The 27,729-nt window shown below is 38.1% G+C and overlaps 1 protein-coding gene and 1 pseudogene across 2 annotated transcripts in view; one reads left to right on the top strand and one right to left on the bottom strand.

The window, feature by feature from the left end:
* LOC149799886 (matrilin-1-like) overlaps positions 1-10,868 on the top strand; it is a 40,730-nt gene extending 29,862 nt beyond the window's left edge. For both annotated transcript variants that reach the window (XM_089959329.1, XM_089959328.1), the window contains 4 exons: positions 2,318-2,431; positions 3,053-3,502; positions 4,201-4,344; positions 4,629-10,868. In XM_089959329.1, coding sequence (XP_089815455.1) covers positions 2,318-2,431; positions 3,053-3,502; positions 4,201-4,344; positions 4,629-5,239 — 1,319 coding nt within the window. In that variant the 3' untranslated portion in view covers positions 5,240-10,868. The remainder of the gene's footprint in view (positions 1-2,317; positions 2,432-3,052; positions 3,503-4,200; positions 4,345-4,628) is intronic.
* Positions 10,869-23,050: 12,182 nt separating this feature from the next.
* LOC149799885 (ficolin-1 pseudogene) lies at positions 23,051-26,094 on the bottom strand (annotated as a pseudogene).
* Between the last annotated feature and the right edge of the window lie 1,635 nt (positions 26,095-27,729).

Genomic DNA, 27,729 nt, shown 5'->3' with positions numbered 1-27,729 from the left:
TTGTGTATTAATTGCGGTGGGACAAAATACCGGTGTATGGTTCAATATCACACAAAAATGAATAAACCAATACCATCATTGGAAGAATATTTATCACCGTAAACCAGCCCCTTCATGATGATGGTGCAAATGACACAAATCATATATTTATAAGGAAATGTGTCACTTGTACCATAGATCGAGGGTCGAAAAATAAACCCAACATTATATTTGCATTGACAGCTCCTGGACGTCCTCATCTTCAATTGATTATTTTTAATCTTTTGAATTAAATATATAAAATATTAAGTATAAGATGGTCAACAAATGCGCTTGGCTTCTTCGGGGGTCAACCGAATTATGTGGAAGAAATTGCCGAGGTCATTTTTGTAGCTACCACAGAGAGATTTCACGCAAAAGTAATGGTTCTAATGGTCCTCAACGTTGCATCAGCTGCAGTAGAGGGGTTCGCGGTAAAATTCCGTTGTGTATTGATTGTGATGGTACTCGATATCGATGTCTTGTCGAATACCACACAAGAACGAATAAACCAATACCGTCGTTGGAGGAGTACTTATCATCGTGATTCAGCCCCTCCGTGATGACTGACGAAAGTGACACAATCAATATTATTATAAGGAATGTGTCACTTGCAAGGAATGTGTCACTTGCACCAACCGTGATGATCTCGGCAGGACAAAAAAAAAAATGTTTTTTCCGTGCCGATGTTTCCCGTGTGTTGTTTTCGTGCGCTGATGACTGAGGAAAGTGACACAATCAATATATTTATAAGGAATTGAGTCACTTTCCTTTGTCTCATGATGATATAATATTTTTTCACAGGGGGTGAGGGCTAATAATTAGATCATAAATTTGACGACTCTACCATGATAGTCAGGATTATTAATCTGACTCATGAACTGTTTTCGCGCCAATGTCAGATTATTTTGTCTCCGCGCGATTCGTTTTTCATGGTGATGTCTCCACGTCGATGTGAGTTTATTTTTGTTTCCGCGCCGATGTTTCCCCTGCGCCAATTCAACATTTATTTTGTTCCCGTACAGGTTTCCCGTGGTTGTGTTTTCTCATACATGTGAGTTTATTTTTGTTTCCATATATATGAGAGTTATTTTGTTTCCCGCGCGCCAATTCTACATTTATTTTGTTCCCGTACATGTGAGAGTTATTCTGTTTCCTCGCGAATTGTTTTTCGTGGTGATGTTTTCACGTGAAGATTATTTTTGTTTTCGCGTCGATTGTTAGATTATTTTGTCACCACACGAATTGTTTCTCATGGTGATGTCTCCACGTCGATGTGAATATTATTTATTTTTCGCGCCAATGTTAGATTATTTTGTCTCCACACGAATTGTTTCTCATATTGATGTCATATATGTATTCGAGTCACTCAATCAGCAACGCAGCAGAAAAAAACCCTGGTTTTGTCTGATGCAGATAGCAGCAGGGAGGGCTCTACCTATGGTCGGTCGTATGGCAATAAACAAAAAAAAAAAAAATTAAAATTCACGTAGAATACTTTTTTTTTCAGCTAAAATCTTCAGACTAGGGTTTTATTGATGGAACAGGGTTCAATAACGAATAAAATTCTCCAGGAAGCCTTTATTCGGTAAATAGAACCTTTCTACGAGAGAGTTTTCTGTGGAAGGTTTATTCTTTGTCGGGAACCCTAGGTCTGTCTGCCCTCCCTGCTGCTTATATATATATATATATATATATATATATATATATATATATATATATATATATAGAGAGAGAGAGAGAGAGAGAGAGAGAGAGCAACTTATACGCCTTCAGTAACTTATTTATTTTTGATAGAATGATTAAGACAACGATAAAAATAGTTTAAATAATGAAAAAATAGCATATTCATCGTGTATTAAAAGCTTTAATTTTTTTGAACATTTAATTTTTTTTCTCATTGGTATCGTAAGATGAATCCCTCATTCTTCATGATAGTAAATTTCTTTATCTTTTGCTTGTGGTACAAAAAAAAACTTTTCTATCAAGAAAGGTATAAATACATGTTCCATTACGAAAGATATAAATAATTTTCCATTATGAAAGGTACAAAATAACTGTTCGATTATGAAAAGTGCCAATACCTGTTATATTAGGAAAAGTACAAATACCTTCTCTATTATGAAAAGTACAAATACCTGCTCTATTAGGAAAAGTACAAATACCTGTTCTACTATGAAAAGTACAAATAACTGTTCTTCTGTGACACATATTCCTTCCAATATAGTTGATATCGGAGAAAGGAGAATATAGCACATATATAGAAATGGCATCATGGGAACACACTCTTCTTTTACAGATTATAACGAGTGTGAGAGTGGCCCCTGTCAAAACGGAGGAACGTGTGTGGACCTCGTCAATGTCTTCCGGTGTAATTGTCCATCCGGATTCTATGAAGAGCTCTGCCAAACAGGTTTGTTTGTGCACCCATTCTTCAGATAAAAACTATTTTGACTAATTGGGAAGACTTTCATTGAGAAGAACTAAGACTGAATACACAAAATAAATGCCGTGCATACTCTCTTTGTAAGTAAAGTCCGACTGCAAGATGTGTACACCCAGATCTGCCATCCCATAATGCGTAGGCAGATCCGGGTCTTTACAGTTTTGGTGGGAGTAACCAGTAGAGCAAATATATAATCCCTGATCTGCTGATGGATAATGCGACGGCATATCAGGCTATGTTTTGTTTGCAGTTGGACTCACCCTAGAAGCGAATATAGAGCATATATCTTTATGATTAAAACAAATCTGTCACAGGCACACCCAAGTATGAAACGATTGGCCCGGTACAGATACACCCAAGTATGAAACGATTGGCCCGGTACAGACACACACATATACTACACTTCTGGTCCAGCACAGACACACCCAGATACTACACTAATGGATAATAATTTTCAATATCATTTTATTAATAATATTCAGACTCCTAGAAAGATAAACTTGTGAAAACTATTAGTCAGTTTTTCCTCCCACTGTTGATCATGAAATATACGGATCAACTTCAAGCATGCAGCATCCCTTGTTTCAGGAATCTGTCATCCACAACCTGCGGACATGATATTTTTACTGGACTCTTCGATCAGTCAAACGGAAGAAAACTTCAAGAAACAGTTGGACTTCGTATCCAATTTCACCGACCAGGTCCTGATTGGTCCTAACGACACCCAAGTCAGCATCATTACTTTCTCGTCTGAGGCTTACTTGGAGTTTAATTTAAGCAGATACAACAATAACGCCACTCTCAAGGCAGCCATTCAGAGTGTCCAGTTTAAGCCCGGAATAACTAGAACGGATAAGGCTTTACAAAAAGCAAAAGAAGTAGCTGAGATTGCTGCAGGCATGAAAAGGCCGAACAAAAAATGGGCTAATGTATTTTTGTTCGTTATCACTGATGGTATGTCTACGTATAGGCAAAGTACAAGACAGGAAGCATCTGCTCTTAAAACATCCGGTCTTGTGAAGGGTATCGCTGCAGTTGGTAAGGTTGAATGATAGCTCATCGTTTGAGTGTGTGCGATTTGGATTTTTAACGTAACTTTAACAATTTTTCAGTCATATCGCTACGATGTCTGCAGTGTGGTAGTTAATAGTGATGTCTTGCACTGGGACATCATGCCGCAGTCATGTAGCATGATGTCCCACCCAGTCATATTATCCTGACACCAGGCCGACCAGTCCTAACACTAATCCATTTTTATAAGTCTTTGGTATGACTCGGCTGGGGATCGAATCCACGACCTATCGCGTCCGAGGCGGACGTTTTAACCACAAGGTCACCTGAGCGATTTCATCGTGTGTGTGTGTGTGTGTGTGTGTGTATGTGTTCAAGAGCAAGACGATGATGATAATTGATGATGACGACGACGATGTAACATTAATAAAAGCATGTAAATATTTCCATTTAGTTCACTTAAAAAGCTATATATATATAATATCCCTCCCCCGAGGCATTGTACCTCGACGTAACGAACAATTAATTGTATCGTTTTTTTTTGTTCCTGCGAATAATGACTTACTTGCTTTTATGGTTAGGGGCCATATATATCAATTTGGGATATAAAAAATCTTCAATATGAAGCAATCAATATGATACTCCTACTGTGCCATAACTATTTCAATATTAAGAAAACCAGCATGACTATGACTACATTATTTTTATCCAATGATTGTTTCCAGGTATTGGTAAGGAAGTGTCACACCAAGAATTGAGGGATATAGCCTCGTCGAACTCCTCCTCATCCTCCCCTTACGTTTTCTCCCTTGACAACTTCGACTCACTCTACACCATTGTTACACAGCTAGTTCACATAACATGCCAAGGTAAGAGAGTGAAATGTAGGACTATTTTAAGTATTAAGCATACACTTACCTGAAAATTAAGTTTATAGTTGAAAGAGGTTTATGATATACAATTTTATCACTTCATACAAATTAAATATTTTGATTTGTTCAGGTACATTGTACAATACTACCAAAATATTACGCGTGTTATATGTAGATATGAGGATTCAAATAAATTTTAGTTTATACAGATTATTCTTTATTCGCCGTGCTTGCTCACAATACACCTATGGTATAACTGGTTATTATTCATTCTTAACTAGAATGCTCCCATTCTGCTGTCTCTGATGTAATGTTGATGATTGATGACTCAGTGAACATTACGGATACAGAATCCAAGGAAGACTTCTCGGGGCTCCTGAACTCCATCTCATCAATTATAGGGATTCTGGACACTCTAGGGAACGAGAACAATGAGACTCACATCAGTTTAGCCTCGTTCTCGGACACTGTACGTATGTACGTGAATTTTTCGAATTATCTCTCAAAATCAGTGCTTCTTCAGATAATCTCCAGGATAGTACACAAAGATAATGTCAACAGTAACATTCATGGAGCTCTGCATTACATCAATGAACATGTTTTTAATCCAACAAATGGTGGGCGGCCCATGGCGAGGAAATTCGTTGTCATTTTTACCAACGGTGGATACAATCTTGACGCTGTTTTTGAGCTGGAGCGAAGAACTCTTCTTGAAAAAGGAGTCAAAATCATCACGGTCGGGTTCGGCTCCAATATCAACATTGGCAACCTTCTGAAAATAGCGTCCAGTCCATATCACGTCATTGTAGAGACAAGCGAGTCCAGCAATAACCTTAGTGTACTGAAAAGAGAGCTTGTATACGATTATTGCCACTTAGATTTTGTTGACTAGCTATTGTCGTATAGATGACGTCAATCTGTGATCTAATAGTTAATTATCAGATATAAACCATCTGCAATTGGACCATATGCATCATCAAGCCACCTTTCTGGGACCCACAATTTAACTTGGGTGGGGGTATTACTGGGATTTTCGGTTGAGCCAGGTTATTTTCTTCTTTTACCTCATATCTTACAATAATTTTTTACCTTACGATATTGTTTTTCCAACTAATAGTGGAAGTAATAGTTGTTTTGTTTATTTTGTTGTCATAAATCAGAGCAAGACCCTCTCCCCCACGTGAAAATTAAATGGTTGGTCCCTTGCCAGCATCATTTAGTTTACGATTATATGGTGATTTGGTATCACTAACTGTACAAGTGTGTAAACTGTACACAATATTGCATTTTCATCCGAGGAATAATTGCGAATTTTTAGCTGCAAACAAACAATGCAGGGTGGGCTACCTTCCTTTGCAGCTCGGATAGCTCTACCGCCACCTAAAGTTGGCATTAGACCACAATATCTACATCCCCTTGAGGTCGACCTTGCCCAAAATCAGGAAGATATTCTGAAAAGTTGTGCCTTGTTTGCATGGGCTGTTTGACACTGAATATAGATGTTTGCATTAGGTTGTTGTTTTACGAAAATAGTAACATGTAATACGATTTAAAATCTCCCAATTTTTGGGGTCATATAGATGCTTTTGTTGTGTCACGTGTAGAATTTCGTCACCAGAGTTATTTATTAGGGTAGAGTGTAATATTGCATGCAACCAAATATATGCAGTCAGTTATCATGTCCGATCTGTCAGTCGGATGAACAAGTATTCTCCTTGATAGATCCTGTACCCAAATTTTTAGGCAGTGATTACAACAAATCTTATGGCCACTTAAATTAAATATATATGCCATCATTACTAAAACGAACCCCTAAGAATGTACAACGTTCTGACAACATGGCTTATCCATGGTCAAACTGCGCATGACCGACTCTCGACACATAATTCCCTAACCTCAACTTCCTTGCACATATACTATAGACAGTCTCACTCAGACTCTCTACGAATAACTACTAATCTGATAGACAGCTTCACTCAGGCTCTCTACAAATAACTACTAAACTGATAGACAGCCTCACTCAGACTCTCTACAAAGTACTACTAAACTGACAGACAGCCTTACTCAGGCTCTCTACAAATAACTACTAAACTGATAGCATCACTCAGACTCTCTACGAATAACTACTAAACTGATAGACAGCCGTACTCAGACTCTACAGCATAAGTCAGGCTTTCTATAAATAACTACTAAACTGATATCAACCATCGTTCAGGCCAACCTTCAGATCCCTAATGTAATTACAATAGTAATTACAGCTCTTATTTGATCTATTCTTTACTCTGACACTGCCAACTACAGAATAACAGAATATCTCCAAACTGAAATACTGTAGAGAAGGGGGGTGGAGGAAGAGGGCGCACCATGTACAAATATATCTTCAATATTCTGCTGAAACTTACGTCTCACTACTTGGAGAATGTCAACTACTTCCTCAACGTCAGTTTGTTTACATTAGTAATACACAAACACGAGCAGGTCAACCTTTGATTAAACTTCAGAATTTATTAAACAAAAGTCGGTTAATGCATAGCGAAAAGCGAAAGAGGCCTATCGGTTATGGTAAAAGTTGAATTTTTTTTAATACTTATACCTGTAATAAAAAGGAAAAAAAATCTTGGTCTGAAGCCAGTTGAAATCTGCTATAGACTTGCCGAATTTCAACTTAAGCTTGTCTTCAAGAGAATTTACCTAAAGTAACCGATAAAATGAAAATATATTTTTTCAAGTAGCAGATCTTATATTGTTGCAGTAAATTTATCACTCTTTTTGCCAAACATTCTTCGGTATCACGACAGAAATGTTTGAACATGAATCTGACCCCTGTGTCATACAGTTTGTGCAGCTAGTTACGCTGTTTATGAGGTCATACGAGCGGCACTTTATGCCGGCCAAGTGTTAAAAGACCTCGTGGATTTTACTTTGACGGCAAAAATGAGAGGAAGCAAAAGCAAACTTTCATTTTTGTTCCTTAAAAGGATACTAATTATGACCCTGGTGGAAGTCATTTGGGATATTGTGCCCGAATGGTCATAATTTGGAGGAATAGGCCAATGAAAGCCCAAATGGTAATGTACAATCTCTTGTTTGTCCGTCAGTCTTCATTCGTTCTGGCCAAATTAAGCTCATTAGGCGCATAATATGAGTATAAAATCAGCCATTCATGGACTCGAAGACTATTCTTCATGGCTTTATATGAAGACAAGCACGCATTCGTTTTTTACCAGAGATCATCAAAGGATATCATCATGAAATGACACAGATGTCACTCTTGATCCTGCACTATAAACTGGAGCCAAAGGTCGTATAAGTCAAAGCCCACTATTCAGGTTTTATATGATTAATGTTTAAATCTGCTAGAACCAGACTGGTATAAAATTGCCCGTAATTGCATATACTAAAACGAGATAGTCCCCAAAAATATGTTTTTAGCATCAACTGAGCCTAATTGATGAAGGAGGTGGCCAGTGTAAAATATTATTTCTTGGGAGTTAGTTACGCTCAGACTGAAATGGAATAATTGCTTGAAGAAATATGTGTTCATGATATTTCTCCGGGTTGTAATATAGCCATTCAAATCCTTTCCTTTAATTTATCAAATAAAAGTGTATTATATTTGCTGACTTTGCAAGGTCTAAAGACTACTGGAACCCTTAACACACACACACACACACACACACACACACACACACACACCGGTTGTAAAAAGTATCGAATGTAGTGTGGCACAGATAATTTTAGATGACCGTTGCAAAAGATTTACTATTCTGTTGTAAGTAAAACCTTCATGTTACTCCTCACTATAAGTCCGAGTTAATTATTTTCAATAATAACTGGATATGCATAGAAAACCCCTTAAGCTGTTGGCATCATGGATGCGTCTAAACTATACTCAAAAGGGAGGCATTAACGAAAGACACATGCATAATCCTTTTCTTTTACGGATCGAAGTCGTATTAGTCTGCTGTTAGATCCACTGTTCATCATCAAGACACGGAAAATAAAAATATTTATATTGTATGACCAGGCAGTCTTGCACACAGTATCCTAAGTGCAGGGGACACTGTGTCATCCTCCCTCTCATAATGGGGGATACATGCCATTTTGGAGGGGCAAATGAAAATAATAGTACCTAATGCACTAATAGTGCTATACAAATGAGATAATCTTGTTTGCTCAGACAGATTAGCCACCCTACGTTTGTGGACTGCGCAGTACTGTGTTATTTTCCTTGCACATTTATATCCTTGTAATGAATGTTCAATCATGTACTTAAGTATGTTTGAATATCTGGTTAATCCGAAATCAGCTGACCCATGGAATTTTCATTTCCTTATCTTGCTCTCATTAAATCTTAGTATACGCTCAATACCTACGAGCATTTATTATAATAAATACATACGTTTTCTGTATTACTTTTCTTTCCAAACAAACAAATAATTAATTAAATGTTAAATTGTGTGTTTGCATAAATTTTGTATCTTTTGTCATTATTTCAGCATGAAAACAAATTATATCTTCCACGCCGTAAGAGATGACTTACACGTCGATAAAAGGTTACTCTAGCCTAACAGACGTCAAACTCTTTACATTGTAGCTTGGCTGACTATCACAAAATTTGAATGTTTTTATTGCAAGAAATATTGTTTCAAAAAAATATTCATTGTCATCTTACAGTTTTATCACCTTTTGACGACTTCGTACACTGCAATTGCCGACAGAGACGTTGGTGGACATCCTCTTATTATAAACTCTATACGTGTTGTTCGCTTTTTTTTCGTTTTATGATAACGAGCCTCTGGGTCAATATTTCTGTGACCATTGGACAAACAGTTTTAATCAATTATGATACAAGAAATTCGATCACAACTGTCAGGAAATGTAGGCATTTTTAGTTGGAGGAAGAAGGGTGCACTGTGCTTGATAAATTCCAGCGACATTTTCCATTGAATAAACAAGATAATATTTGGTTTAGATTTTTGTGACGCGTACATTGATGACGTCTTCATCTAAAACAAGGAATGGAAAGAATATTTGGAAATCGGCCACAAATTCTTTGATCGACTCAGTGATATATATCTGGTGATTAATTTAGATAAAACTGAGTTTTGCGTTGGTTTTATTACATGTTAGGACAAAGTGTGCGACACGATCAAGTAAAACCTGTAAAAGTTAAGGTCAAGGCTATCTCTGCATTGTCAGTACCTATTAGTAAAATGTAACTTTTGCGATTTTGGGGTATGGCTGGATATTATCGGACTTTCTTTCAAATTTCTCCTTAATCGCAGAGCCTCTGATAATTTTGGTGAGGAAGAAATCCACGTTTCATTGGTCTGACAAGTGTCAGGAATCTTTTAAAACATAGGCCATACTTAAGAGTGTACCAATTCTTTCAGCTCCAAATTTAAGTCAGATTTCTAAAATGTCTGTTGATGCAAGTGATTACGGATTTGGTGGATTATTGATTCGAGAAGACAACAAAATGGTGTGGATCATCCTGTGTGATATTTGCTCTAAGAAATAAACAAGCTCTAGAGAAATTATATTATTCCACAATTAAGAAGGAATGTTTATCTTTAATATTGGTTTTGAAACGCTTTCAAGTGTATATTAGTTCAGCCCCTCCATTTATTGTATTCAGTGATCACAGCTTCCTTGCTTTCATCAACAAAACGAAAAACAAAAAGCAGAGACTGTTGAGATAAGGTTAGTGTTGCAGGAAGACGACATTAGCATTAGGCACATCCAGGGAAAATAATCTGATTCCAGATGCACTTTCACGTGTATAAAATTACTATATTGCTTTATCCCTATTTTGTTTCATTCATAAGACATCTTCAACTGTAATTTTAATTATTATATTATATAACATTTAAAAGAAAGCTTTATTTTATAACTCTCTTTTTCCTTTATGACCGGAGGTGTTATGCATATTTAATTTATAATGTGTGCTTGACCTTTGTCCTTGATTGAGAATAGAGCTTTTGTGTGTACTTGAATTTTGTTATGTTTGTAGATTATAACATAGTTGTTTACTGATATTCGAATTCAAGGACGAACCTTATTTACAAACTTAGAATATTCTGGAAACGAATTTGTGGCCAGCATCCTGGTCAAATTGAAATATCTTAGGTTTTTATATAAAGTTGTGGCTAACACAATTTGTAAATCCTTTTTAATATCACTTTATCAAATCGCTTTTAACTGTATTCAGATACATTCTGAGAGAAATACTATATTCAAGATATTCATAGGAATTGCAATGTGCTTATTTACGTTTGGGCTAAAACACTATTAGGTAATTATTGTGAATTCATTCAAAACCATTTTGGATTATATCTTTATGATTCATCAACACTGTTGGTGCATTATCACATTTAATATTGGTATCATTCGAAACACTCTTTTTTATGGACTTGTGATAAAACTTTTAGGATTATTTTGGATTTAGTTCACAATACTGCAAGTTTCTCTTGAATGTTCAGTTTGTAACTTAGAGAATTAAATTATTTGTCAGTTTACTAATCTTGCTGGTTTCATTTCTTTCCGTTATTTAGTCGCAGACAGTAGAGTCATAGCGGTCTTCTAAAACCAGAAAAAACTCCACATAAAGCTACACTTTCCATCTTTTACCGTCTTCTTTTGGCGTTGCATCTAAGACATTTTATTGACAATGACGATGGCATTTACTGTATTATCAAACATACATGATCAAAATTCCTCTTCTTTACTAGAGGCATGTCTTAAAAACGTTCGTTACACAGTTTTGGAGTCCGTGCGTATCATTTGGGGCACATCATAGGAGTGGCAAGATTTATGACAGATAGGTCCATTTCTGCAGAGAAGCCGCTAGCACAGTGAAAAGGACCGAAAACAAACTGAGGTTTTTGTGACTCTTTACAAAGTGGCCTTATAGATGCTATTCACTTAACTGTACACCGCAGAAAGGTGAGTACAACCATTATCGTTTCAGTCACTTAACTATAAACCACAACAACCGTTATCGTGTCAATCACTTAACTGTATATCACAAGGAGGTGAATACAAGCATTATCATGTCAATCACTTAATTGTAAATCACAAATAGGTGAATACAAGCATCATCCTGTTAGTCATGTAACTGTAAAGCAGGAGGTCAGTCCCAGCATTACCATGTCAATCACTTTACTGTGTCTCACAAAAAGTGAATACAAGCTTTATCCTACTAGTCACTTAACTGTACACCACAAAAGGTGAATACAAGCATGCATTATCCTTTAAACTTTATATGCTGTTATAAATGAACATAAAATGGTTTTCCGTTGCTTCTCAGGGTACCTCTTTCTGATCATTTATAACTGGTCTGATTTTATGAAAGTTTACTTGTTATAAGGAACATACAGATGTCCCGCTGTAAATGATCCTGTATTTATTATGTCAGGAACACTGTCCGCTTGCTTCCATTAACCGGAGATGCTCTTTAATTTCACGTGCCATCCAGTAACTTTTAAAGCAAAGATTTTATACCGTCTGACACTGGCGTACAGTCGATAATCTTCACCAGATGAGATACCAGTATGGCTCATCTCAGTATCTTATACAGAAACTTCAGGGTTCAAATAATAATAATAATAATAATAATAACAACAACAACAACAAAATTGTTACTGACATTATTATTCCTCTTTTACACATGTTCTTAATGGTATTGTTTTGGCTCATCCGTAACGACCTATCTGTTCTGAGAAGTGTTTTTTCATACAGAAGGTCTGGGTTTTTTCTTAGCTTTTTAGGCTGTCTATTTTGCTTGATATCACTTCTTTGCTCCAATCACACTCGATATGACGTCGGCTTTCACTTTCGTGACTTTTTCATTTCTCTGGCCACATTACAATACATGTCATGCTACTTGCGTTGTTCGAGTCCTCTGGTACTGTTGTCTACAATTTAGGTCAGATTCATGTTCTTGTCCGCCAACGATCAGAGATCCTATCATGTTTCCATAGGTAGGTGCAGATATAAAAATCCTACGGGATTTTCAACATGCTGTTTTCAAGCACTTTCTCTGCCTATATCGTAGCATTTCTTTGTTCACTCAAGACCAAATTTCTCAGACAACTGCTTGTGGACGTTTGGGTTAGTTTGTTGTGCCAACACAATTCGCTTAATCTAGGTTATCGTTTGAAAAAGTAACTAAACTCGAGGACAAGTACACGTTGACTCACCCGCTGCTAACTATATCCTAAATTGATGTGAAGTTTGATAAGATATTCCAGTTAGCTAGTAATGGATGTTGTATGTTGGCAAAAGAACATAAACTCGTCAAGGGAATTGAAGATATTATGTCGGAGACTATCTGCACAGTTGAGTTAGTTCTGTTTTCTTGTGTCGTTGACAATATTCGAGCAAGAGTAAATTGACAATGAGAACGACGAATTATAAATCGATCACGACTAAAGTTCATGAAGAAATTTGCCATTAAGATTCAAATGGACAGTTTAGTGTAAGTAAACAAAAGCAACTACTGATCGCCAATGAGCTGTGTTTTGTTGCTGATGCCAAGCGTAGCTCATTCACTGGGATTTTATATTTTATTGCATGTCCGTCAATGGTTCCCGAATATAATTTTTTAGTCTTTATCGCGATGCTTCTTCAAAGTTATGTTTTAAATCTCGTTGGCAATATTTTATCTTCAGCGGTAACCGCCCCAGCTATTAAGGATATAGCAGCAATAGCTACCCCTACTGGGGTGCCATCTACTATCAACGTGGTTGTTATTCCAGTCCCACCAGCTTTCACCGTGGCTGCTGATGCTGTGCCTGACACAGCGTCAACGATTCCTCTTACACGTTTGTATCTGGCATGTATTCGTTGGCGCTGCTCAATTTTCGCATCTAGTGTCACCTGTATCTTGATGATTTAATACGATGATTTAATAAGTCATTACCGATTTGTATCGTCCATTATAACAGGTGAATGAGTTAAATACAGCAGGAGTAGTTGGCGGACACTACTCTTGCATCAGTTGGTTTAAACTTAAGAGACATTATATACCAACTGCCATTATTTATTAGTTTTAATATTGCACCAACTCGATTAATTTCGAATCAAACACTATTTCTTATTTCAAATTCAATAGTAAATTAAATGTCGCTGAACCATGAAAAGCGATAAATACCATTTTTATTATCATCGGGTATGCTCTTCACATGGTGGACTGACCTATAGACCAGATCAAAACCAATCCACCCTCATCAACAGCGGACAATATTTACTTTTGTCTAAAGCCACAACATTTTCAGAAACAACCACGCGAATCACGCATCAAAGTTTGTCCGGAGTTTATTAGTTGTCTCAACGGCAGGCGCTCTACTATCTCGTATAGTAACAATAACTGTTACTGCCAAATCAAGATCACGACGAAGGTCTTTGTCCGTTGACGGTTTCGTTTCCAACACGGTTAGCTTCGTGTTAATATCGGCAAGTATTATCTAAACGAAATTGGGGGCAGCAACAAAAAATTTTATTAAGGTCTATAGAGTATTTTTTGACATTTCTGGGTAAACTGAGTAAACATACGCACATGTTCATGAAAGTCGATTTTACTAGTGCAAGCTGAGCGTGCAACGTCGACATAATTTTCGTAGCTGCATCCTAGTATTGGTCTGGATTACGTACCACAACTATCTTGTTTACTTCCACGTTGAGCTTTCCTTGCACTGTATCTCCGTGTACAAGACACAGATCCCGACAGAGACTTTCAGTACCCCAGAATCCCTTATCATCTCATCTTCGTCGATATCAGCAAGATTGCCAGCGACTGCAACCGGGTCAACCTCCTTAATCATTTTAAAGTTGCCGCTTTTTTATGCCCAGATTGATTTGGAAATAACACGATCTCGTCCCTGTTCACCGTAGCGGTGTGTATTAACTCAGATAATTTATCTTGGATGTCAAATTCTTATTTGTCTTCGATACATCCTGACCGCCGTCTCTCCGAAACTTTGATCGCCTCTAAATATTCGCCATTATAAAATGTCAACCAGATTTAATGCTCTGCCAGACCGAAAGTCTGCGCGCTGTGTATTATAACAATATCGATACAAGATTTGGGCTCATAGTGATAGCAACGAGTGACTTCAGGGAGGGTCTGTCATTGCTTGTGTTGAAACGTTGATGGCGAAAGTGGAGAGTTCAATCGCCACACATACAGGACCAAATGAGTTACTGTGAGTTATCACATTAAATGAAAACAGTCCCTTTCTAGTTTGATTAAAGGGTAAATACAGGTTTCTGCGATCGCTCTTTCTCTTCTGATGTCAGCGGAATCAAGGCTGATTATTCCTGTTTCTTTTCCTCACCGTGTATCTGGCTGCTGATCTCGCATGAAACACCCTCCAGTATTTTCTTTTTCTTTTTGCGACTTCGGCTATTACGTCAAAATGTTTCATTTGCAGAGCTACACTCTGCTTATTGAATTGACATTGTGCGTCAATTGAATCCGGAATTAGCACTATGCACTACAGCCCAGACAGACATCTGTATCGGATAAGTTAGCATTGTTCCTGGGTCTTCGAATATTATGCGGGCGATTAATGGCATTATCCGTGGTGACCTTGTCAAACATCATCGAGGGTCCAACTCTGCGAGAATAATCATCGGAGTATTGTGTGAGTCCAGGTACTGTTAACGTTGTCCAGGCAAGTTACAATCCCTTTTCCGTCAATTTTGTATCGGGCTGTGTTAAATAACGACATCACGCTTTTATTAATAAACCCACCACGTTCCTCATCAGAGTATGGGTTGACATCTTTTTTTCCTGAGAGTTCCTTCGACTTCAATAAGACCGCCTCTGTCAGGAAATACCTGCTTGTGTCCTGGACCGGTCATTCTATTCGACAAGAATCATTTGACACAAGACCATCATAAGAATAATACTGATATTCGAGGACAGACTTATCTTTGAGCACTGACCGACTGAATACCTTCTATCTGCAGCATTAACGGTGAGATTTACAACAATAGTTAATGTGATGTTAACAATATCTGGTGCTACATCACGTCCTTCGCAATCTGGAGAATTATATGCGGTGAGTTTCCCAATCGAATATGTTGGCCTTCCAAGCAAGGTTTTGATTGAAGACACTCCTATGGCTAAGCGGCACCCCACCATGAACATTTCAATTGCAGAGCTTAGAGTGGACTCGTGAGCGGTAATTGCGATTCTAGAATCACGAACGGTGATATTGTTTGCTTGCCGCTGAAATTCAGAATTAATTGCCTCAATATGGCGGTATTTTTCCATTAAAAAACAAGTGTTTTTGGTGAGTTGACCAGCTAATACACGCACTACTGACCATACGCGATTTCAAGTGTGCGGTCGGGCGGAACCATAATCGCGTTGGGAAAACAACATCAAAATGCAGCCGTGTAAGCGACTTAGACACCAACGTGGTTGTACTCGTAGTAGTCTTTTCGGTGACTTTATCAAGTCGAGATACAACTGCAGCATTGCTAGCTAGCGAGTCAATTATAATCTAATCCATGCTGAATAAGTCGTGGAATATGTCATCGAATATCGCGTTGGTGAACGCCAGGTATACATGTGGTTCCAGACTCTGCCGCGTGTATGGTCACTGATTTATGCGGTCTCGTTTAAGATATCGTGTGAATTGTTTTCAGCAGGTAAATTCTCAATGGCAGTTTCCAATCGAGCAACGTCAACGTTAATGTTATCGTAACAGCAATGTGTTGCTCCTATGTCGCTGTCAAGCCTTGCTTGCCCAGCATTTCGTTAGGCGCTGTGGCGACCGAAATAGCCTGTCCCCGTTATCTCCCTGGGAGGGTATCGATCTGAGTTTTCATCGGTGTTTTAGACTTTTCAGCACGCTAATGTTTAGATGGATTAAACCTCACTTTGTCTGCGAATTCTATCTATTCGGGATCATTATCGGCTACCTAACCGAGTCCTGTAGACTCTCGATAAACCCATCTGAACCAGTCTCCCGTTGGTTTGAGCTTTCGCTTCCTTAAATACTTAACCTTGTTTTTATATGCATTTGCCACAAACGTGGCGCGTTCATTAGAAATTTGCTGACTGGCTGCCAGGTTAAAAAAACTACCGTTGGTAAATCTGATACATATTCTGTTGGTTTCGCAAACCATCTCAGCGATATCACCGACTTCATCTCGGGCTCTTTCAGCAGATGTTTCTGTGCGTGTTACTGCCTAATTTGTTTTTCAGATTTGTCCTGGCATAATCTCAGTGGCTACTCGATTCGCTTCAATGTCTCCCGTATCTGCATGGCTGCTGCTGTTGGCGTGGATATCTCTTTCGTTGACTTGATCAAAGAGGCAATTGTTTGCTCGAATTCAGCAGTGAGATTATCACGGTTTGACTGACTCGATTGTAATTGTTGTTTGATTGCATCACGCACTGGTAAATATCGCTGTATCATTACCAGCCACTCTTTTGCTAGTCGTTATGTTTGTGACTTTATTATTATTATTATTATTATTATTATTATTATTTTATTACCGCACTCTTCAATACTCCGTACGTTTTATCTTTGAAATATCACATCATTATAAAACATTGATGCAGCAAATAGAGAGCTCGTACTTAATGAAATTAAAGTATCGGAACAGAAAAACAAATATTCTTGCCAAAAAATGTGAATGTGAAGTATATGAAAGAAAAATGTAAGATGTAGAGTGTACAGAATTATCGTGGAGTTGTGGTGAAATATTCTCAAATCATTCATCATCCCACAAGAAAGAAAAAAAATTGGACTAATAGGTGAATGTATCCTCGGGGCTTTCGGAAAAGAGTTTGAAAAGGATTGGCGGGCTCAGGATTTTGAAAGAAAGAAAGGGGTACATATTTATCTGACACAGCGCGGGGAGGGGGAGTTTGGTGTGAGGGTGAAACGTCAGACGATAGCTGATATCGACGCTATCGTCAGGCATTTTGCATTTGCCTGAATTAGTTGTTTTTTTTATATCTGTGCGGTTATATCTTATCAATGCCAATCCAGTATTGCTCATGCGACGCGATCATGATTGTAACAGACGACGTGTGGGGTAGCTTGTGTGTGTGATAAACAACTGAGTTTTTTTATTTTAAATCTATGTCGCCGGAACACAATGTGGTTTGAATATTTCTCGACGTGTGTAAGTCTACTCAGTTGAACACAGATAACATGCCGGCATTGTCCCTGATCACTTTCGGAATCTGTGTGTATCGTTGTACCAGATATATCACATCGGTGTTTTTGTGTCTTCCTTTAAAATTTGTTTTTGCCGGGTTTGATTATTTCTGAATCATGACGTCGTCGAACTAAGTTACTGATGCTGCCATCAATGTCCTCGACAGAGGGCGTGTCTTCGATTACCGTGATGAATTCAACTACTGGTTGGCATCCGGTCATCTCGTTGAAATCTCTCATACATTATAACACGGCTGGTCATCGGCGGTTGCTGCTGTCAGATATAACTTATCCAACTTGAGTATTCTCATGACGAGGTCACGTAACAACTATTTCTTACCTGATCCAAATAGCTTTTTGATTATCGCACATACACTGTTTAGTAATGCATTGTTGTATTTGACCGGGGTTGAGTACGCTGTCGTGTTGAAGTCAACTGTGCAAAATTCACGTGGCCACAGGCAATTGCGTTGGCTTTGTCGCGGCGACGAAAGTTTGTGTCTCCCTTGGATGTAGTCAACTCACTGACAGCCATGGCTACAAAGTGTCTGTAAGTTTATATTGTTTTTGGTACAAGAAACGCAAAGACACGTTAAATGTGCACGATCTTGCAATATAAAATGGAGGCCGTGCAGTGAATCATGTGTGTGTATGTGTGTATGTGTGTGTGTGTGTGTGTGCGTGTACGATGTGGCGCAAAAGTACGAGATAGTGTCTTGTAAACCTGGTCGACGGACACAGTTGTGCACGTTGCGACCTGGGACATGGTGTTTCAAAATACACAGTAGAGGAACATATACCTGAATACAATTACTGTGGATATGGAACCCAACTTGATATCCGACAGGACCTCCTTGATAAACCACGCAGAGGAGAGAAAGCAGTAAAGAAGATAAATCATGCATGTTACAAACACGATCTTGAGCATCCTAGTATCGACACAAGGCCGATCGTGTAGTTATTGACACGTTAATTAACATTGGCTCGTAGTCCATTCGAGAACTTCTTGCACGCTGTTTAATAATTACGGTGATGCGGGTAAATTGGTGGTACGATAATAAAATACCAGTGGCGGGCATCACAGTTGCTCGAGGAAATTAACTGTCTGCGGTCATACAGTTACCGCCGCTGTATATCACATCGTGAAAAGGTTGCATGAATCCCGACGTTGGATTCACTCAAGGCACATAGGTTGAATTTACTGCCCATACGATGACGCGGACTATCAATACGATCCACTGTAAATTGTCTGGAATCGATGAGTCGTTTGAAGTCACACAATTTAAATTGACTGTTTTACACCTCGATACTGTAAACCACGTTTAGATCTATGTGCGGAAATCCTCGCTTCGTGTAAAATACTAACCTTTACTTTCGCTATGGCTTTGCAAATCGGTTGAGGAGCATTAGAAAAGCTTATTGTTGCAATCCTCGGCTGGGCAACGGGAACTACGATCTGTGCAGGTTAAAATTCAACGAGTACAACCCTGGACAACTGACACATGTATTCAACTCGCGACACCGCAAGATACACAGTGTATGTATGTATGTATGTATGTATGTATGTATGTATGTATGTATGTATGTATGTATGAATAGTGGGCCCTGGGTAGCAGAATGGTCTACGTCGGTCGCCGTTACAGATCACTGTCACATTTCAACTCTGTCCGTGTGGATTCTAGTCTCGGCTCGGCCCACGAGGGTTTGTGAGCACGCTTGCCATTAGCTTCCTGTGTTTCGGTGGCTCTTCTTGGGCTTTTCCAGGGTTCATCCTCAATCAGATATACCGACCACCATGTAAAACCTTTCATGAGTTGAAAACTGAGGTTGTACGCACAACAACAAAATATTCCTTGCATTCTAAGTGCTCTGCCAACTAAATCAATGCATTGCTTTATACACGTATTAATTCTGTCGAGACACTGGCCGATGGTCTAATTCATAGGTAACAGTTAATAATCTAAGCATATTACGTGGACACTACACTACAATATTTGCTGTATTAAGCACCCTTCAATGATATCAACAGTGACAATAATGGACACTCTGTATTCAGGATTGACGAACATTGATTGACTCAATGAGAACGTATCATTATGGCAAATGTAAGAAAAAAATATGGCAAACTACACAAAAAATCATTTCCTCGAACACTATGCTGCAGTTCATCAGCAATAATCGCACTTCTTTGCATAATAGATGTAGTCGCCATAGCTGGTCAGATGGGAAAGGAAAGGGACATTTAGCAGACGATATGTATGCAGTATTTCATTTTCCTCGCAGGAGATAGCAATATTAGTGAAAGGACATGCATATCGAAGTATTCTATTGCGACTATCTGGTCTTAAACTAAGTAAGAGAAAAATCAAAACATACAAGTTTAGTAAAAATTCATTTCTGAAAGTTAAAAAATGAAAATTTAAGAGGAACATTCAGTATTGTGAATTAAATCCCAAATAAATCTAAAAACTATAACACAAAACCAAAAGTATAGGGCGTTCCGAATAAATTCCAGTGGTGTGCCGAATTAATTTTTGTCGTGAATGTTCCGATATTCTAATAGTCGTGATATGTCACAATGATACAATCCATCATGTATTTGAACGAGTCCTCAATAATTCCAAAATAGAGTTTTAGCATAAACGTTAATGTGTACTTTATAATTGCTATGAATTCGATCTACGGCCGAGTCAAACCAAAGACTTACAAAAATGATAATAACAGCAGCCTCGCTTGGCGCTCAGTATTAAAAGGTTTGTGTTAGGACTGGTCGGCCTAGTGTCAGGATAATGTGACTGGATTGGACATCATGCTACAAGTCTGCGGCATGATGCACCAGTGCTAGACATCAGTATAAACTGCTACACTGCAGACATCGCAGCAGTATGACTAAAAAATAGTTAAAGCTACATTAAAAATCTAAATCACACACACACATACACATTAAAATAAATGAGTCTTCGCAAATTGGATCTGAACATAATAGTAACTCATTCTAGATTCTGAACTAAAAGGGGAAATGAATAGTCTTGTTGAGCTCAAGCTTATATAAATCCCCTTTTGACCTATAACGCAAAACCCATATCTGAAAGAACCTCCATCATCGTAATGGAAACTTACCACAAACTGTAAACAAATTTATTCCTAAAAATGTTTAAGGTTATAATCAAGGCTGGGTCATGAACTCACGCCCAGTGGAACAACATATAAATAGCTTACTAACAAGACCAAGAACAGGTATGCACCAAAACTCTAACCACAATCATGGACGAATGGTCATGCACACAAAATAAATTAAATATACATAATGTTAAAAAAACAGAAGCCGAGTAGAAGTGCATGATGGGAATCGTAGTTAGTTTGGAAGTGGCTGTGGTAGCAGTAGCGTATTCTCGTAGACTAGCTCTTAGTGGCAGGTGAACAAAGAATTTTGGCGAGTATTATAATAATTAAATACGTTCTCATGTTTCGTATAGTTTGAACTGTATCCGGTGATATTGCCTAATGATCACACAAAGAAACTTTTATTTTGTAAAATTCACACTTCATTTGAATTTAAGAGGATTCGTTGGTCTCTGTGTCAAAAATACTTCCAACTTTGCAACAGTAACAACAATGAAGATATTTACTACACCAACAACTTTAACACAGTTTCCAATCAGACATTTGTATGGTCTCTTCGCCAGTAACTCTAAATATGTTTTTTTTTTAAAGAGTTTTAATTTATTTTTCTGGTTTTACGAAACATTTACGTTGTTGTCCACTATTTAAATTTGTCAATTGGCGCCCCAATATTTCTAAATAGACATAGGAAAATGAGGTTTGGAACCAAGTTAGTTTACTTGTAGTCTCGCCTTCAAACATTAAATTAAATGATCCTTGTACAAACCGCGTGCCTAATGGCCAGCTTAGACTGGCAAGCTAATCATTACCTCTAAGCATTCCCGCTTTTAATAAATAGTGAAGTCCAGTGGATGCATATGGTTGAACATGAACTATTGGCCTCATTCATATTTGATTTTGACTAAAATGACCTATTCCCAAAGGAAAAAGACATTGATCATTTCCCAGCACAATATATCATGGCATATATTTCCTGCTACAGTATCATGTGTTTTTATTTCTTTTCCAAATAAAGTAATCTAGAAAAACGTATGAGGTGTAGAAAAGCCTGTGCTGCACCATATTCACAATCGAAAAGCAGCAAGGTTGCTCAGAATGCTTATATTTGTTCCAAAGAAAATAAACATCACTAAGATTTAAAACGTGGAATTAACATGTAGCCATTGGAACACAAAGACGGTGTATCTATTTCCGTATCTTCAATCCTAGACTGCAGATATTGGTATCTCACTCTACACTCGGGTACATACCTAAAAAGACTAACTAATGCGTTTTTACAAGCTGGCTAGTTTTGACCTTCCTTTTCAGTTTTCTCGCTAATCATTGGTAGCCGCACATATTGAAAAATATCGCACTGTTATATTTGCTACGTCTCATATGCTTTCTTGGATATAAAAATATGATTAAAAGTTTCCCAACAGGATTATGCCGGTTTCAAAATAGTTACTTAATCATAGGACTGTTGCAAGTAATGAACCACTAAAAATGACACCAAAGTATAAAACAGCTTTTCAAATGAGCGTTAATGCTTCAAACATTCAACAATATGTCATTAAATGTATTATTGTACAAAACTACTATCCGTTATATATAATTGTACATAGTAAGCTTTTTATCTCATTGTAGCGATACAGTTTGTTGTTTCCTCCCTTGATTACGGTTTATTTACGTGCTTTTTTCCTTTGTATCCTTATTGACCCGCCCTCCCTCTCTGTTTTTCATTTGCTTTCTCCCGTAGACCCAAATCTGAAAGGTTGAACGTACTGTTTGAGAAGTAATCGAACGACTCAGTTTTCCCTCCTTTCGAATTAAGTAATTCAAACTAATCATTTTATATTAATAAAACATTCAGTTCAGGGACGTAGCAACAGCCAAAGCTATATCCGCAACTGCGGCATAGAGGCCCAACGTGGGTCCACAATTTCGATTAAAGAATATTTTTTTAAATTAGGAGTGGGGGCCCAACGTTAAGTATTCTGGGGACCCTTGAATTTCGAGCTACGACACTGCTTTAAGGATAAAACATTGCTTGCAATAATGAATTTAACATGTGATTTGATCCATATGGCTTTCTGGTAATATGAAGACAATAACAAAAATCATTGATTATTCAGTAAGATAAAGCAAAACCAGAAACAACAAACAAAACAAACTTTACATCTTTTCTTGGCGGAAAGTGTAAATGGAAGTCACCGTAGCTCGTGCATTTGAAGTTACACAGAGAGAGAGAGAGAGAGAAACATGCATGTTTTTTAGTCTCTAAGGCACAAAAAGAAATTCTTTCAGGAAAATTTATTCATGGTATTCTTTTTCAAACATAATTTTTAGGTATTACTACTGATAAAGTTTTCATTAAAAGCATAAATTACTTATACGCAACTGTGGATAAAACAAACTGATAAATATTTTCTGTATCTCGAGGTAGTTTTAAATGATTTGGATTGACAGGAGTTGACTCGGTTTTCTGATACATATTTTGATTTGGCAATATTGCCGTCACAAACACTTTTTTGTCGATTTTGTAAAATCGATTTACGGCCATAAAAAATATGTCATCGTGCTTTCCATGTGTCTTCTATATGTGAAACTGGAGGTGGTGATGGTGTATAGTGATGCTAGTATTGGTAGCACTACCTCGTAGATTTACCTTTAGTGGGAGATGTTGGAAAAGAAACTAAGAGTTATTTTGATTTAAAATGATAGCATACTATTAGCGTAGTCCACAACTATATTACCCAGCTGCCACTCGGAAAACTTAAATTTCGAAAAATTGTCACTTCTTTTAAATTTAAATGGAATATATCTTTTTAAAAATAGATCCAACCGTCTCTCAGCACCATAAACAATAACGCTGATGATATTATTCAGCTTTAAGTTGCCGCGATAAAAGACACGGGCACGTCCCTTGCATCTCCCAAAGTAACGTTAGAATATGCTTTAAGATTTTCAATCTTCTTGATTTTCCGATCCATTTAAACAATGTAAGTAATTTTACGGTTTATAAATCATTAGATTGGAGAAGGGGTTGTATTATTTATACAGAAGTCGAGTCTTTACAGTCATATGTAACAGGGGATTGAGATCTAATTAATCTACAGGTAACTTTACCCACAAAAACTAATCGATGAATGAAATCGATCCTACGCGCTCGTCTCGTCCTTATTGACCAGCTGAGACTTGTTCGTAGGCCGGTGGCATGTCTTTATCCAAATTTCATAATAATCCAGAAAAGGTTATATGAAGTAGATAAAGGCAGGAGATTCACCACATTCGCACCTGAATGTCAATGGGATTAAATGAATATATATGTTAATTTCAAGTTCGATAATAATCTACATCCATTACCATGTAGCATGAGAAATTAGCTTATTGGCATTAGAATAATGATTTTGTCTTTATTTTATCAACAAACTATTAGCATTAAATGTTATCTCCGTTATCGTCCTCATAAAGATGTACACAAACTACACGTTCATTTTAACTGGTTAAAACTAGCCACTCTACTTACAACGATGACAAACTAAAAATAGTAGGGGATGATATCACTAATTCTCAACAATAGCATTACTTCGAGTCTGAGGAGCATATTTAATTGGCAACTGATCCTTTGGCAAAGACGCCGCCATCAGTCAACCTGACTGTTTCTCAGTGTCCTCCTCTGTCTTTAGACATCAACTTTTGGAGCATGTGGAAAAATTGTCTTCTATATTTTATGCATTGAAGTTGGATGGGTGGATGAGTTATCAATCAATGCAGCAAACGTTCATATTTGCCTGGTAATGGTATTTGGTTTTGTGGTTATTTATTTTCACAAGGAAAGTTATCACTCCAAACACCCTAAAATTATAGTAAAAACTTAATACATTTTGTGTAGATTCTTAGTTTCTTGCGACACATAGCACAGTAAATTTGCCGAGATTGGAAATTTATGAATTTTACTCACACTTCACTAATTGAACGTAGTAATAGCTTAAATGGTGCTTACGATTTTCTCTCTATATTCGCTGTTATTTTCTTTCCCGTTTCATCTCTTTTTTTATTATTTAATACATACATTACTGTCTGTCAGATTTCCTCCATAATTTCCTCTGACGCTTCTTCGAATAACGTTTTCAGTACTTCCTATATGGATAAAACTTTCAGAGTTTTCTTATGGAAGTGTACTTGCCTGAACAACATATTCAGGTGTGGGTTTGTAGGGTTGAACAATATATTCAGGTGTGTTGTTGCAGGGTTTAACGCCATTTTTCAGCACAAGATAGGATATACATGGTGGCCAGTATAAATAGAGGAGGAAGAACTAAGGAAAACCCCGACCTACGAGAAGCTACTGGCAAGTTTTCTCACATACCCACATTGCCCGAACCCGAGACTCGAACCCAGATGTGATACAGCAGTGGTTCGTAACGGTGAGCGCTTTGAACCACTCGGCCACTCGGGGCCTAGCCAAGTTTGTTGTAGACAGATTAGATGTTCATCTTGACAGTGTTATTGCTGTAGCTATAATATTTATTGTTACAGTTTTTTTATTTTAATAACAGTTTTATTTAGATGCAGTTTATGCCCTGACCTGTCCAAATTTATTGCTCGTAGACTCGTAATATCTTAATACTATTTTCAAACTTTTTAAAAACATTTAACTTTGTCTACATCGATTAGTAATATATTTGATCACAATCATTAATTTATTTCTTAATTTATTATTTAAATAATATCGTCTTAGGCAAATGGTGTAATCGTCTTTTGAAACGTTTAGCATAGAGTTTTTAATTTTAGATATGGAATAGAGAAGAACTGGTAGAGATGATCGAAAGTACTATTTATCTTTACAAACTTTCATCTACTTTAGCTTCATTTCTGTGAATGTCATTGACACAGTAAATCCTGAAAGGGCTTTCCAGTTAATTCCTTCACCATATAATGTTGACCCATAGACTCCATTTAAGTTTGATGCGTGACAGGTTCTGTACCACCAAGCTCCAAAGCATTTAACAGCGCAATTATAACTCTGTTGATCGTTGTCCTTGTCCTGGGTGGTAAACATCATGTTGGAATGAAAACTCATTGAGTCTCCCGCATCTCCGGAGTATCCAGTAACCCTCAGACGATAGTTACTAGTTTCGTCATCTACAGTGAAAGAGGAGTACGCAGCATGCGCGGATCGTTGTGGTGGTCCTGGGGTGATTAGGTCAACGCGAAGTGTCACGTTTCCTTGGGAAGTCAGTTTATATATATAATCAAGACCAAGCCAGTACTCTGTGCCTGCATTACCAAAGCCAGATTTATAATCAGCCCACTTACGATAGAAATCAACTGACCCGTCCATTCTACGTTGGAATACTGTCCAGCCCCCTCCGTCCGTGTCCATATCACAGCGAACATTCACGCCGTTTGAATTAGCATCGGGATATATCGTGTAAATTCCTGTAGTGTTTTGTCCTGAGCATAGAATTTCTTGACAGTTTCCTGGCCTCCTGACTGTGGGGAAGAAAAGTACGTTACTCAGATTGAAGAAGACGTTTTGCACTATATTTACATTAGCAAAGATACAATGACTTCACAGAAAGAAACAACAATATTTCGAGGACCAATATGTACTTGACTCTAAAATTAATAATTCCAATTCTACTACATATAGATGTCATCATTATCATTATCACATTTAATTTAGACCAAATCCGATTTTCTGTATGTATGTATGTATGTATGTATGTATGTATGTATTAGTCTACCACTGCATGTGAATGTGTCAGACACTTTAGTAAGTAAAGTCATATGTGTACATTACAGTTATAGTTTTAATATTCTCCATTTTAGAACTGCATGTGCTCAAATGATTGGTGCTCAAATGATTGGTTCATTCAGACCATACCAAAAGAAATTTATTATTATTAGACTAGTCTAAACGTCTTAAAATTTGTCTGCTTCAGAGATAAAATGTACTAACTATTATGGACTTTGACGTGTCAGATTGAAACAACTGATTGGCTACCGTTTCGAAGATATTTAAGTTTTTACATTTTACGTCCATGTATAATGTGTAGATAGCAGAGTTTTAATCATAAATTGTAAACCTAAGTCTTTTCATGTGTTTGTGGATGCTTTACATGTTACTCGGGGTGGGTGGGGGTGCGAGGTCTAGGCCTGACGTCCCGCTCGCCAAAAGAAAGTGAAACGTCTCTGACAGCCTCTCCTTTCCACGTGTAGTGATAGCCACGGGACCACTGTCTGGCTTTGCCGGCCAGGAGATTACTTGCATATGGCCTCTCCTACACTATTGTGTCCACAGCAGCACCTTCACGTGGGGCCCCCGTTCCCATAGAGTCTGCTGTTTGGCGCGTCAGAGTGCTTGGCAGTGTAAGTAGGTGGGAAGACTGGGCTCGTTAGCCACGGCAGGCAGCCAGTCTAAGAGAAGGGAAGCTCTGACTCCAAACCCGGGCAGATGAAGCTCGTTAGCCTTGTCAGGCAGCTCGTCTAGGAGAAGGAAACTCTGATTCCAAACCCACCAAGTCTCGACCATTGGATGATGGCTCCACTGCCTTGTGGATATCTTCGAGAGAATGAAATGCAACCGGGGTAAATCCAGACAGACAATCCGGAGTGGAGCCTCTAAGGCGGCTGGGTGTCAACTACAACTTCCTTCCGGCAGCTCCTGCATACAAACTGGTGCCAAATGTCATGCTCATCATTCCTTTGGACCCCACCAGCTAGGACAAGAAGGGGACCATGACGTATGGGCATCCCAGGATCTCCATACTCCACGCCCAGCCTTGCGCCCTGGATATGTCAATCTAGTCTCGCTACTGAGTGAGGAAACAACACGGAATTTGGCAGTTTACTGGGTATAAGTCCCACCCGATTGGCGTAGGAAAGGTGCGCCACGGGTCAGCTTCAATGGTATGGAGGAATCATCGTGTCCCACAAGCCGACTACCGCCCTCCTCAAGCCGGGCAGCCCCTGGTCAGTAAGGTGTTGACCCGCCATCGTCTGTCTCTTCCAGTGGGGGTCTGGAGCTCAGCGTGTTACTAAGCATGACATGCAGACGGTAATTCCACACCAGCCAAAAGAAACA

The sequence above is a fragment of the Sinohyriopsis cumingii genome, chromosome 5, assembly GCF_028554795.1.
Source record: "Sinohyriopsis cumingii isolate HCF-2022 chromosome 5, ASM2855479v2, whole genome shotgun sequence".
NCBI lineage: Eukaryota > Metazoa > Mollusca > Bivalvia > Unionida > Unionidae > Sinohyriopsis > Sinohyriopsis cumingii.
Note: the sequence above shows the minus strand (reverse complement) of the source record. Positions and strands in the feature narration are given on the sequence as shown.